This window comes from Camelus dromedarius, chromosome 18 (genome assembly GCF_036321535.1).
Source record: "Camelus dromedarius isolate mCamDro1 chromosome 18, mCamDro1.pat, whole genome shotgun sequence".
In the NCBI taxonomy this organism is placed as follows: Eukaryota; Metazoa; Chordata; class Mammalia; order Artiodactyla; family Camelidae; genus Camelus; species Camelus dromedarius.
The window spans coordinates 45,077,771-45,092,780 of record NC_087453.1 but is presented as its reverse complement, the minus strand read 5'-3'; the positions used below and the strand labels follow the sequence as shown (position 1 = coordinate 45,092,780).

Here is a 15,010-nt window from a genome sequence, read left to right as displayed (position 1 = left end):
TTTCATTTCTTACATTTATAACAATCTAAGAGTATCGGTCCAAAAATCACAGCATTTATAACGTACAAATGCATTTCAGCTCTTCTGAGGATGAAATATGGAGATGAAACACTGAGGACTTTTATCGTGACTACTGCTGAATACTCAGAGAAGTTCCTGCGCCTGGAAGAGCAGGTCACGGGTGAATCTCGGGTCTGGACCCGGGACAGACGAGACGCAGGACAGCGGCATCTCAGTGAAAGCGTGGTCTCAGATCTGATGCCGGCGGCTTCAGGTAAACAAGCAGAATCTGACATCCTGTGAGCCCTCTGCTCCGAAATCAGAGGTCACCGTGTCGTGGAACACACACAAAAGCTGGAGTGAAGTGCTCGGGCCAATGAAACACTAAACAAGCACACCTGCATTTTCACAGCAGATAATTCCAGTGGGGATTTCTCGTTGCTGTGGATACAAAGGAAGGAACAGCTCAAAGATACTTGTAAAGCAGGGCGGGATTAGAGTGTCCAGGGAAATGAGTAAGAGACATTGCGTTTCACTCCCGGCTTCGGGAGGACAGCTACCAAATTAGGTCTAAACATGCTCACCCTCCAAGCGGAGAGGGGCACACGGCCAATTTATGGTGAACATGATAAAAGAAACATAAACACTTTCCATGTCGCTTACCCTTCTGGGCGTTAGAAACCTGCCAGGCGGCGAGGTGAATGCTCATTCTGTTTCATTTTTACGTTTTTGCTGATTTGCTTTTGGGGGGAGGGGGGGCATAGCAAGGACAACCAAAGCAAGGGGTTTACTAACTGTTCTCATTAATGCTTTTATTTGAACACACAGATAATGTAGAGGGAAAATAATTCCCCCACATCAATCTAAAGGTTACAGTTTAATTTACTAAAATCTCTGCTTTCTGAATTCTTCAAAACAATGACAAAAATACTTGCCAAGTGACAGTAAATCTCAGCTCAAGAAAGACATTCTACCTAACTGTGCATTTTACTAGTCAAGAATAACTCAGATTTAATTTGGTTGAATGATACCACACAATTTCACAAAATTAATGATAAAATGATAGGATTGAAAAGTCAGGAGTTATGGCAGATGGACTCTCTGCGTCTCGTGGGAGTGATTTTTATCTCCACAGAGGTGACGAGTTCAGAAAGCACATAAAAACACTCAGAACAACAAAAAATACACAAAATAAAAGTCAGGAGCTGTATGAATTTCCAACATTAGAGGGAAAATACAGGGCAAAGCAAACCACAATGAAATGTTTATGACAAGCATAGAACCAATGAAGAGAATGTAGTTTTTACCTGAAAAGTGTTTAACTGACTTCAGCACTAGTTTGCCTGCTTAGATCACAAAAGAGATTTCTGGACATCGCTGGCTACTTACTTCGTTTTTGTTGTGTTAGTAAAAATAACACAGCAGCTGCGTTCGTGGCCACGACGCTGTAGGTAAGGGCACCTCCAGGAGACCAGAGGGACAGAGGCGTGGGGTCAAGGATTCTGAGCACTTCTAGAAGGGGTGGAGTGTTCCTGGGGCGGGCGCCACCTTGAGTGGCTTCCCTGCTGAGACCCCAGTAGGAACCGGGACGGAGCCTGGGGAAACGGGCCAAGGAACAAGCCTCTTAAGCCTGCCCGAGTCCAGGCTTGTGTCCCGGGGCAAGAATCTCGAGTCAGCACTGGACCCGACAAAAAGGCACAACTGGGCATAACTGGGGCAGGGGCTGGTAGCCAGGGTAAGGGGTTGGGGGGAAGATCTGGGGAGTCAGGATTTCAGATGAAAAGCGTATGTATCTCTGAATCAAAGTGAAATATAAATCCTTACTGAAAGAGAAAATGAGTGTCATGTTTGAAACGTCTATTGAACAAATAAGAAGAAAACTTGGGAGTTCTGGCAAAAAAGGCTAAAATGAAACTGAGTTTTACCTTAAGACTTATGGGAAAAGATGTATGATGTTTTCATCTCGCTATATTTGAAGCAAAAATATTTCACACTTGTCCCTGGAGCATATACAAGACAGCGGCTATAAAGGATGAGTCAGACAGCCTTCGCACACAGGAGATGGCAAAGTACAAGACGAAATCCATTATTCCACGGGGCTGGGAAAAGAAAGCATCGTGGGAATTCAGAAGCAAGTAAGACCGCTTCCAGTCGGGGCGGGGAAGCTGAGGGAGGGTTTTCCGTTTTGCACAAATGCTGGTGGTTACGAAGGCTTTGCTAACACCACGAAGGCAGGTCTCCTCAAGCTTGGCAGACACATCTTCTTGGGCCTCATTCTTACTGGTGAACAGTTTAAGCAGGAAGCCTTCTGCTAGGTCCAATTCAGCATGTAAGTGCTCTCAACTTGGAGTGAAGATTTCAGCTATGCGATGTTTAATGATACGGTAATAATTACGCCTGGCAAGCCCTGAAGTAATGATGTGTCTTAGAAGTTACATGATTTGTTGAGAATTAGAAAATATGGCTGGGAAAAACCAGCCCATAAAAAGGGTTCAGTTACAACGAGCAGTCACAGGAGGAAATAGGTTTCCTTACAGGTAAGACTGCGGGTTTGCGGAAATGTCTACATAAGTGGCTATGAAACCCAGCTGCAGGTCAGAATTACCTGGAGAGTCTGCTAAAAATATACCTTCCTAGGGCCCAGCCCAGCTCTACTGAGTTGTAACAGGGACCCAGGAAGCTGTCTTTTTATAACACCCCCCCCCCCATGTACAGAATAGTAGAATCTGGAATGGTCACAATCTGTTGTTTATAGGGAGAGTAAATCAACATAAACCCTGATGTCTGGGAAGCTGACTCAGCTGGGAGTGTGAGGAAGACCCTGGTCAGCTCTGTTTGAAAGGAGTCTTCAGAGAACTACAGTGAGAGGTGAAATCTCGGCTCAGGAGACGGCCTTGCCCAGTCTGGGTGTCACACGGTGGCCCCAAGCGCTACTCTCCCGAGAGAGGACGGCTCCCGGCGGCTCGATGCAAGGGCCCTAGCCTGTTCTGTGCCATCGAGAAGAGCGCACGACCTACTTAACATCCTTCACCCCAGAGACTCACAGCGAGCCCATAAAAAGTGACAATAAGCTGATTCCAAAAAAAGGTCTGACCGGCTCACAGAGGCCTGCTTTTCTTTTGTTCTGGGAGTCTGCAAAGTGAGTCCCTGGAGATGAGAAAAGTCATCCGGAAGTGAGCAGGAGCGAATCACGTCCGCGAATGAAGATACCTTCACTTCACGTTAGTGACGGGCACACCCGGGAGACGCTGCGGGTTCGGTCCCAGACCCACAATAAAGCACATATCGCGATGAAGTGAGTCCCGGGAGTTTTTTGGGTTTCCCAGGGCATACAAAAGTTATGTTTACGCTACACTGTAGTCTATTCAGTGCGCAACAGCATTACATTTCAACGAACAACGTACACGTATTGACTAAAAAATACCTTTTTTCCTAAAAAATGCTAACCATCATCTGACAGCAAAGGGCGATCACAACCTTCAGTGTGTAAAAAAAAAAAAGGTTTTTAAAGGCATTATCTGCAAAATGCAATAAAAGAAAGTCTGCCTGTACATTTAAATATTGGAATCAGATTAGGAAACCAGACAATGATCAGCGACATCAGGCAGAGTTCTGGGCAGTATTTTTTGGAGGCAGAATTTCAGGTCCTTCTGCCTGGGGACGCTGGGGCACTGAGCCTGACACAAAACTGTCCCCACTCCCCGGCCCCCCAGGCCATCAGAGGGGCCCCTGCATCAGCCCCGACAGGCCCCATGGTGATGCCAACGTGACAATATGGTGCGATGTGACCCGCCCCGTGGCTCTCCGCCGGCTCCAAGGCACGTGCCATGCGCCTGGTCGCCATCCTGCCTCTCCCTGGTACCAAACGGGCAGCGGGAGAGACGGCACGCCCATCAGTCCATGGGCAGAGCCCGACAGTGCGGAGCAGTGACAGCCACCAACCTGCTCGTGGGGGGTTAGCTCTGAGATCAGCAAGGAAGCGAGGACTATTTAATTAGCCACCTAATCAGTGACAGGCCACACTGAAGGCTTCAGATGTCCTCGGACCAGAGTAAAGATAAAAAGCCTAATTAAGCCGCCAGCGCCCGGCTGCCGCAGCCAGGCCTGGCAGCTGCGCCGGGGGCCGTGGTCCCGCGCGGCCGGCGGCACGAGTCACGGTCGTCCGGCCGCAGCCGCAGCCTCGCACACAGACGTGCCCTGCTCGCTCCTCAACACGCCCACCGGATGAGGGATCCGCGACCTGGTGGCTGTCTTCCCGCGGTGGAAGCGGAGGCCGGGGGAGGCCGGCACCGCCCGCCCGCCCGCCCGCCGTGCTCTCCGCGCACGAAGCGCATCGTCGCCTCGTAACCGGGGCCGTGGGGACACCGCCCGGGGCTGCGCGCGGACACTGTCGTCCATCCCGGGACGCGCTTACAGGCTCTTCAACAGATTCTTTACATCGGAATCGAATTAGGAAAGATTTTGAAGTGATGGATTAAAAGGAGCTGCTCCATAATTCGGAGTGATGACGCAACACACGGGAGTGTAGAGAGACACCAGTCGAAACAGAATAAAACGGTAGCAGCTTCAGCTCCATGAGCTGATGCCCAAGAGACAGGGAAGAAGCTATTCTACTTAAAATAAACAAAATAAAATAAATAAAAATACAGTGTCTACAGTGTCTATTTAGGACACTGACTGGGGCGGGGCCTGACATTCTGCATTTCTAACAGGCTTCCAGGCGACGCTGGTCCTGCTGCAGTCCAGACCCAACTTTTGAGTAAAGAGGACAGAAAACCCAACAGGTTCCTAGATCCGGTTCCTGCCCCTTTCTTGGTGTAGCATTTCCATATTTCTTTTTAGAAAGCCTGACATAGTCCAAGCATTCCATTTGGGGGGCTCAGCAGGGCTAGAGCGGGTGTGCAGGGCAACTGGTACAAACATGACCGGCTGAGCTACACGGAAGGAGGCCCCTTGCTTTCTGGAAAGAGCTTTCCGGCTTCACTGCAAAGCTCTCCTGCAGGAAACGGCACTTACTCGACGGATGAGACAGGTTCCCCTCCTGGCTGTCGATCCAGGCCTTCTTTAGACCTGTGGTATGGTTGGTGGGGCTCCTACTGTGAGGGCACCTCAGCGTGGGGGGGTGGGGCGGACCACAGCAGAGGGGGCCAAGATCTTTCCGCCAAAAACCAGTGTTTGGGGTTTTAAAGAAGTCTTATTAATAGAAATAACAAAAAGAATATGTACATGAAACACCACTGTCCAAGTCAACACCTTTCTGTCCCAGAGAGCCAGGCAGCCCAGCCTATCAATCGTGAGAACCGCAATTTTTAAATAGTTCAGATCTGCCACCTGATGCCTTGGGCATGATGAGAAACACAGACAATTCACAGCAAAGTGTCTTAAGTGTTGCCTTTTCCCTGCCATTCACTGCCCTCTATTCCACAGCAAGAGTGGTGGTTGCCTCCTCCACGCCCCCTACCCCAAGGGAGCTCCCCCACCCTGGTTCTTGTGCCACTGTCCTTCCCCTGCCCAGCTTCTGCTCCCCACCGTGGGGGTGCGCACCCCCGCAAGGCAGGTGATGAGGAAAGGAGGCCAGGGCGGGTGTGCCCACAGGGCAGGGGCCTGGACCCGCTCCCTCCTTCGCTCCCTGAGGAGTGGCTTGGGCACAGCACCCTCAGAAGACAAACGCTCAAGACCTGGGTGTGAGGACAAACCAGCTGAGCCTCACCTCCACCCTGCATCCACCCCTGCGTCCCCGGCACCCTTCCCCTCCTGTGTCAGCTAGCCAGGGCCCTCGGGAGGGCCTGCAGAAAGTCCAAGGGCAGGGCGGCCCCTCAGCCCAGTGCTGGAGGACTCACCAGGGCCAGGAGGACGGAGAGAACCACAAGGGTGGCTGGTGTGTGTCTCTAGAAAACGCCTGTCACCATGTCGCCAGGCCCTGGAGGGCCCAGGAGGCCTTGCTCTCGTAGGGACAAGAAGACGCTGGGCGACCCACAGCCCCGATGACCAGACAAGAAGGTGTGTCCCCACAGGGGCAGCTGTGGCCAGGGAATGGCTGAGGACCAGACAGCAGGTTGCACTAAAAACCCCAAAACATCCAGTCAACACCCCCTCCACACGTGGCGCCTACTCTGGGCAAATCACATCAACGCCCCCAGTGGCATCTTGGCACCTGGGGGAGGGAGAGTGTGACAAGGGCAAAGGGCTTATGCATGGACTGTTTTGGTGCCTTTGAAGAGGAGACCTAAGGTGCTCTGTAATTTTTTTTTTTTTTTGGCATGTAATAACGTAAGAATAAAGACTTGCGTCTGATTTACCACTGGATGACACGATTACCAGATTTGCTGGTAAAAGGGGTTGCTGTCCTGGGCCTCAGATGACTTTTCCAGGAACTAGGGTGCCCCAGCTGAGCTTAATAATGCTGTGCAGGCGCATAAGGAGGGCGATTTCCCTAAATCTTGCCTCCAAAATGTGGATTTGATCCTCACTGGGGGCCCGTGTTTGGTGAAAACTGCATTTCTTCAATTTCATTCGAGCTCAAATCATTTATAAAATCTAGCTCAAATGGCAGCAAAACTGGTAAAGTAAAATATGCAGCGGGTTACTATGGAGATTGCTAATTTGAAATAATGAGAGAAAATAATGAGAAAACGATTTCCTCTCTTAAGGATTAGAGATCTGTAAACTGACAGCGGTCTATTTTTAGTGTATGTAATCTGTGTGACAATGATAGAGAATTATGGGTACTTCAAAATGCTTTAAAAAGGTCTGTCTGATTGAGAAATTTAATCAACCAAGTACTTATATCAGAATTTATACTTGCTTTTATTAAATCTAAGTTGATTCCACAAAAAAGAAAATTATATGTGTATGTCTTAATGGAATCGTTTCAAGTAAGACATAATGACTAGGTATGTAGCTAAATTAAGACGTAAGACCTGTTTATGATAACTCCTGGACTGCTGTGACTTCACAGCTCCAGCTGGATCGTTCATTGCTCAGAAACAGCTGCACACGGCGCGCCGTTCAGAGTCGCAGGTGAAGAGACCCGTCAGGACAAAGGACGTCCTCCGACTACAGCGCGGCCTGCGCAGAAAAACGGATGATCCTGGCTGCTTCGCATTACTCCTTTCTTGCAATGAAAGACTGCTGAAGACCGATCGCAAAATTTAAAGCACGTGAACTCAGTGCTGATTTCAATGATGACATGGGACTTATTTCTGATTAATTGAGGAGAGTTGAACAAATTGGCTGGAAAGTGAAAAAAATCTTCCTCTGGTTAAATGTGACGTCAAATGAGCAAAATGACCACCTGGAGTCAGCACGTCTCCATATCCCCCAGGGACAAGCCCTTTCCTTGCCTGGCCCCTCACACTTCGACGCCTTCTGGAGGAGTCGCATGGGGATGTTTTTCCCCATCTTCCACTCACCTGTTAGTAGCTACAGTTTTGAACAGTAGCTAAAGTTCCTCATGTGATCCTGAGCAAAAAGATCCAGAGAAAACTGCATTCTCCTGATTTAGGAGTCTGTGGTTCCCCAAAGTCAGGGTCTTTTAAAACATCTATGAAAAGAACTTTTATACAAAGAATAAATGCTGGAGAGGGTATGTAGAAAACGGGACCCTCCTTTACTGTTGGTGGGAATGTAATTTGGTGCAGCCACCATGGAGGGCAGTATGGAGGTTTCTTAAAAACCTAGAAGTCGAGTTACCATACAATCTAGCAATCCCACTTCTGGGCTTGTATCTGGAGAAAACTATAATTTGAAAAGACACCTGCACCCCAATGTTCACAGCACCCCTGTTTACAACAGCCAAGACATGGGAACAACCTAAATGTCCATTGACAGATGACTGGAGAAAGAAGATGTAGTATCTTTATACAATGGAGTACTACTCAGCCATAAAAAGAATAAAATAATGCCATTTGCAGCAACATGGATGAACCTGGAGATCATCATTCTAAGCGAAGTAAGTTAGAGAAAGACAAATACCATATGATATCGCTTATATGTGAAATCTAAAAAATGATACAAATTTTATTTACAAATCAGAAATAGACTGACAGATATAGAAAACAAACTATGATAACCAATGGAGAAAGGGTGAGGAGGAATAAATGAGGAGTTTGGGATTAACAGATACACAATACTATATACAAACGAGATAAACAACAAGAACCTACAATGTAGCACAGGGAACTATATTCAATTTCTTGTAATAACTTATAAGAATATGAAAATATGTGTGTATATATGTATGTCTATGTATAACTGAATTGCTTTGCTGTACGTCTGAAACTAACTTTGTAAATCGACTACAATAAAAAAAAATTTTAAATAAATAAATAAATAAGGTACAAAGATATATTATATGGCACAGGGAATGCAGCCAATATTTTAAAATAACCATAATGGACTATGACCTTTAAAAATTGTGAATCACTATGTTGTACACCTGAAACATGTATAACATTGTAAATCAATTTATATCTCAATGAAAAAATAAATAAAAATAAAATTTAAAAAACATCTATGACACTTTTTGAACAATGAATTAGGAAATGGGGGGCTCGGGTATAGCTCACTGGTGGGGCACATGCTTAGCATGCACGAGGTCCTGGGTTCAATCCCCAGCACCTCCATTTAAAAAATAATAATAATAAATAAATAAACCTAATTATATCCCCCCCCAAAAAATGGAAAAAAAAATGAATGAGGAAACTGGGTCTGAGAGAAGCCAGGCGCACACTGAGGGTTCTGGGTTGGTGGTGGCGCTGCCAGGTGGCAAGCCCAAGCTCTTGGACAGCGCCCCAGGGCCCCTCCCGGGAAAGAGGGGCTGGAGTTCGCGGAGCCCTAGGGGAGCTGCCTGGGGAAGCTGAGCATCCTCAGGAAGCACCTGTCAGGAAAATGGGCTCTTCAAGGAGACTGTGCAGTGCTTTGAGGGTAGCAGAAAGCACATCAATGGGATGCACAGACCTGCTTCCCAGGGGCTTACTCTGGTCCCTGGCACCCAAAATGCAGGGGTTGAAAGAAAGGTCCTGTCCCACCTGCTGTTTCTGAAAGCCCACTCGGGACGCGTAAAGTCAGACCAGGCTCCCAAATCCTCCTGATCCCACAGAGCACCTGCTAACACACAGAGTCCCAGGACCTTACCTGGGAGTCTCTGATTCGGTACGTCTGTGTGGCCTGGGAATCTACGTCTTTGACAAATGCTCTCAGCCATGCTCACAATCCCGCTCGATACGGGGAGTACAGGTATAGAGCAGGGGCTGGAAAACTTCTTCTGAAAGGGTCAGAGTGCCTGCAGGCCACACAGTCTCTGCCCCAGCTGCTCAAGTCCGCCTCTGTATCAAGGGGACAGAGACAACACATAATAAAGGAGCACGGCTGTGTGCCAATAAAGCTTGATTTACAAAAGCAAGTGGAAAGCCAGATTTGGCCTGGGGGCCATAGTTGGCCAACCCCGATCTAGAATGTTCCACTGGTTCATTTATCCACATAGGCAAGGTATGTGTGATAGCAAAACAACTCGGGTCTGTCCTTTCAAGGGACCCTCTCAGGTGTAGGAAGAGAAAGAACCCTTTAAAGACAAGCGAATAAATAAAGTAAAACAACTCACCAGAACACCAGTGTGTCTAGGAAGGAAATTCCGACGCTGGACGCACCAACCACGACAATCTTGGCGTTGATAGTTATTTTCGGTTCCAACGTTAGTTTTCTGTTCGTATGGTTCAAGGCATAACTCACCTGGAAAAAAAAAAATACAAAGAGAAAAAGGGCCTTGAGGAAAACGTAGTTGAGTCTGCACTCCCAAAATGGTGATTATGTAGCCAGGACATTACCAGCAAATCAAAGTGAAGGGTGCCCGTGCGCAGCCCTGAGGAAATTGACGGGAAGGCAGTTTTAAAAAACTCAGGTAAGAATATGGAAATACACCTACTACCGAGGCTGGTTCACATCAAATTCTTGATTTAGATCGTTTTTGTCTTATTGCTGACAGATGTTGCATATAGAACTGAGGCCCCCTATGACTACAGATGATAAGGTAACTACACAAGAAGACAGACAAGCTGCTCCCTGAGAATCTATAGTTTTATCATAGGCCCCATCTTCCCTTCTGTCCAAGGTCCCCCTGAAACCCTGAACAATCAGACTTCAGGAGCTGGGTGCCTGACGCCAGGTACTAACTCACCTCCAGTTCTCCGTTTCTCACACTCCTCAGCACAGCGCCTTGTGCACAGGGGGTGTGGAGAAATATTCGTAAAATGACAAACATGTTGAGTGACAAAAACATATTGAACAGTAAGGGTTGTTCAGTCTTTCGAATAACTGAGGGCCTCGGAGGACTCTCAGAAGCCCAGAAAGTAACTGGAGATCATTTTATTGTCCAGGTTTGAAAAAATTACCTGAATTGATTCGTTTGGCTCACTTTCCTGCAGAGGCTTCAGTGGGAGCATGAACGGTACAAAGGAAGGTTTTACAAGGAGGTGGTCGGGGTGCTCTTGAAAGAATGTTAGATTGTGTTGGAAGACCTTGGTTCTCTTTTAATTCAGAAATTCAACACATTTTTATGTGATGTTTACTGTGATGCCTGGACAATAACAAGGTTGACAGCTGACTTCTCATCAGAAGCAATGGAACCCAGAAGTCAGTGGAGCGACATCTGCTCCAATGCACCCCATTGGGTTAAATTCTCATTCCATTAGCATTAACTCATTCTCTAGGCCAGAGATCTTCAAATTCTAGTAGATTCAAATTATTTTTAATTTTCTTAAACTCCTGAGATATTAGGAGTTGGAAGTCCAGCAGGCCGATGGCAAAGTCCTATAGAAAACTAAGCTACCAGCTACCAGCCAGTGCCTACGGCAGCATGGCTGTGGCCACGTGCTTTGCCATTTACCAGGTCAACCTGTGTAATCCAGAGGATAAATGCCTGCTCTCTAGCTCTAGCTAGCCCAGTAACATGGAGCTAGAAAAGCATCTTGATTATAATGTATTAATAGAAATTCAAAACAAAGTTTGGAGGTTTTAGACTGTCTCCATAAATTGCATTGCTGGTGCCTCTCGGCATCTGCTTCACCCCCACTCCCACTTCTAACGAGGCACATGGTGGATTCTGGACAATACAGAACCCTCTTGCATCTTTAAGAGGGGACTCTGATTGACATAAACCAAGTCGCATAATCCTACCCTCGTTGGCCCATAATAGACATGTGACATATGCTGGCCTAATCAGAGTGAAGCCCCAGGGTTCTGTGTGATGGTATAAGAAGAAAAGCCTCTTGCCTTCCAGACGGTATGAGGTATAGATATGAAGCCTGAAGTGGTACAGTCATCATGCCACCAAGAGGGAAACCATCCTGCAGTGAAGCCCCAAGAGAATCACAATGCAACAGAACGGGAATTCTTTTCAAACCCGACCTGAAGCCCATGCTACCTGGGACTCTTCAGCTACATGAGCAATAAATATCAGTCAGCTGTTGCCAAAACAGTGCTGTGTAACAAACCACCCCGAATGCATTGGTTTGAAAAAACTGCCATCTATTCTCACTCATGTAACACTGGGTCAGCTGGAAGAAGGCTGATGTCGGCTGGATTCATCTGGGTTTGGCTCTAGCCTGCAGATTCCAGACTGGCCTCACATCTCTTTTATCTCTTTTGATGAGAGAGAGTTGGGGCTATCCTTCTCAAGGCAAAGGTAACAGTGCAACAAGGGTAAAAGAGAATAAGCAATACTTCTTGAGCCTGGCCAAAGCAGGGCTGAGCCCAACACCACCGAGCTGGGGAGGCAGTCTCACCTGTAGTGGGAGGACCCTCAGAGGCACACAGCAAGGGCACGGCCCCGGGGGGCGGGGGGGAGGCACAGCTGGGGAGAAAGATGCAGCCCACTGTGTTCCCTCGATTGTTTAGGCTGGTTTGTTTCTTTTCCACGCAACTAAAACCTTCCCAAACTGATCAACTTTCTAAATGACAATAATGAATGTCTCTAGTTTAAGTTAAAGAGTGAGTATCTCTTCTTCAAACAAATATGACTGATCGGTCCCGTGAGAATTTCCCGGGACAGGCCGATGAGAAATTCTGCAAGGAAACAGTCAATGCTGGTACACGTGGGTGCCACCGTGTACTGTGTTCTGGTTAATTCCCAAGGCAGGGGTGGTGGCAGCAGACTGGGTCTGGTGGTGCAGAGTTCAGAGGACAGGAAGCCGAGGTGGCGGGATGATGGCATCCAATCGCAGGTCTAATGAACAGACATAAGATGCAAGCATCCTCACAGAGGTCAGAACCCAAGATTCCTGCCACAGGCGGTGTGCTCAGACATTCGCCTCTGCTGTCCGGAAGCATATGCTAACATCGAAACACGGGCAGTAATGAAATTCCCTGGTAAAGAATTAAACCCCATTTACAAAACGGCTCCTGAATCAACGACACAAAGGCCTGGGGAACAGAACAGAATGGCCTTTGTTTTCCACACAATAGCTTCAACACCGACAGCTGCCAGGCCTCAGAAATCACCTTCCTAACCGCTGAATACACAAGGTGGCCTCGGGTGTCGAGTTAGATCAGCACCAACGGTGGTGGGCGTCTTGGGAGGGTGATCGGACGCCACAGTGATTCTCAAGAAACCCAATTTTGTGCCCAGGCTGTAATTAAAAACAGATTCATCATCAGGTATGAAAAAGTGACCTGAAAAAGCCACATTATTTTTTTCTTTTGTTAGGATAGATGGTTTTTAAATATCATGAAAAAAAAATTCTTTCCAGCCTGGAAATGTCTTCCAGTGACAACTGCGAATGAAAACTGCTTCTGCTGCTTCACAAAGGGCTTGTTTTGCCCAGAAGCCGGAGGCGCGAGGCATCGTGGGAGGAGAGCAGAATGTGTCCACTTCCATGTTCCTTCAAACTACACGTTTTCACAGCCAAGAAAAGCAGACATGGAAGACCCACCGAGCCCAGCCAGCTTTCCCTCTACTCGGTCTGATCACCTACCAAAAATGTCCCAGGCACTGGAGGCCCCGTTTTAGATTTTTGGTTTTGTTTTTTATTTCCTTAATAGTAGAGCAAAAATAAAAGCCATTATCTATTGACTCATATTTTATAGACAGAAATTAAATATCCCTTGTGATGGTAAATTACCAAAAATCAAACAGAGGCGTCTCTATAAGCTATTTAACTAGACACCATGCCAGCGATACTATGGGTGAGAGATCAGATTCTTACCTCCATGGCCTTTTGAGACGTTTATGATTCTATTTTTCTAATGACATGAAGTCAGCCTTTTTAGACAAAAGGATGATTTTAAATATAGAGAACAACAGGTACCCCAGCGAGAAGGAATAAACCATGCATCACGCACAAGCTGACCTTTTAGGGCTAAAAGAGATGTTCCTTAAGATGGATTATGGCTCTCACAGTGAGTTTGAAACCCAAGCTTTAAGTTCCATCCCTTAGACGGGATAGGAAAGAAAGACAACGCGGGATTCCCCGCTGGGAAACTCTAGGGCTGGGCTCGAGGGGGGGGAGGGAGGAGAGCGGGGGAGGGGGGGTGCACGCAGGACCTGGAGGGAAATGATGATAGAAGTCTGGTGGGGGGCTGTTGAGATGAGAAAATAAGGAATAGAAATGAGCACATGTTTAAGTTTTGACCTATTTGTTCGCAATTTCCTACGAGCTTCTGGAACAAAACACCATGTACACGTGAATGTGTGAGCCGCCCAGGAGGTCTGTTCCCTTCATTCATCAGGTCTGTCCGTCGCCCTCCACCTAGACAGTTTGCTTTCTGAGGTCAGGGGCTACATCTTTGTTTTCTGAGGCCCTTTTGTTCTAGTTTATTTTTGGTTTGTTTCTGCACAAGTCCTTCCGTAACATTGCTGGACATTCAATAAATGGTGAGAAAACAGACATGCGACATGCTGACTTTGCCTTCCATGAGCCCTTCTAAAAGGGCGTTGACATAATTTCTACTGATTCAAATTATTTCTCTTGGTTCTTTTCCAGTTGCTTAAATGACCAAACAAATGATTTAGACATAATTAGATCTACTTCGGATTAGGTTTGATCTTTTTAGTAAAAATGATACTGGCGTGCATCCTCACGTGAGTTTATGCCGTGATTCACATACATTTATCAACAGACCTTATAACACAGAGTTCTGAGTTTTCTGCATGCTTGTTAACTGTCCTGTGTGTACAAACAATCGGTCAAAATATATTTTATCTGATATACGTAGACCTGAGTTCTGTGTTTCCCCTTCTGGTCTGGTGTCTGTTGTACACTTAGAATGAATTAGAATGAGGAGGGAGGGTGCAGCTTGGTGGTCAAGTGTGTGCTTAGTCTGCACGAGGTCCTGGGTTCAGTCTCCAGTGCCTCTGCCAAAATAAATAAGCCTAATTTACCTCCCCCTCCCCCTCAATTTTTTTTAAATGAGTTGGAATGACAACAAAAGCATTATGAAACTCAATTTCAACAACAGATCCCAAATCAGAGGTTTCTAAAATTATAAACAGTCCATTGAACTAGAAAGCAGTCAAAATAGATGCAAATGATCCCACACAGTAAACCCAATTCACACTGAAATGGGACGTAACAACATGTGTGGTGACCTTTTTCTAACGATACCATTTCGTCTGGGGGTCACGTTCAGCCTCCAAGGTCACTGGACCGGGCATCATTAGCCTAGTGGCAAGGTTTGGGCTTGTTTCCTTAATTCTGCTACTGGTTGAAATGCTGAGCCTCTTTTCCTTAAATATCAGTTTCCTCGGGTGTAAAATGGAAGTAAATTACACAAACCTCTGCCTTCCTCAGCAGGCAAACATGGGAACTATTCATTAAAAAACGCCCACCAATACTTGGAGCTTTGCAGGCAAAGATGTTACACGCGGTAAAGTTGCACATCCTCTCACCCATCTGCAATATGAAAGGCAAATCTTCGAAAAACACATTTTAAAAGGGCAAAACAAGGCGCTCCGTTTTCAGCCCCACACCCGCGTAGAGATGGTTTTCCTTACAGAAAGCTGCCAACGACTTCAAAG

At 46.8% G+C, this 15,010-nt stretch overlaps 1 protein-coding gene across 2 annotated transcripts in view; it reads right to left on the bottom strand.

Moving 5' to 3' along the window:
• Nucleotides 1-15,010, bottom strand: part of CFAP61 (cilia and flagella associated protein 61) — a 258,634-nt gene that overhangs the window by 104,878 nt on the left and 138,746 nt on the right. For both annotated transcript variants that reach the window (XM_064475921.1, XM_064475922.1), the window contains exon 18: nucleotides 9,602-9,729. In XM_064475921.1, coding sequence (XP_064331991.1) covers nucleotides 9,602-9,729 — 128 coding nt within the window. The remainder of the gene's footprint in view (nucleotides 1-9,601; nucleotides 9,730-15,010) is intronic.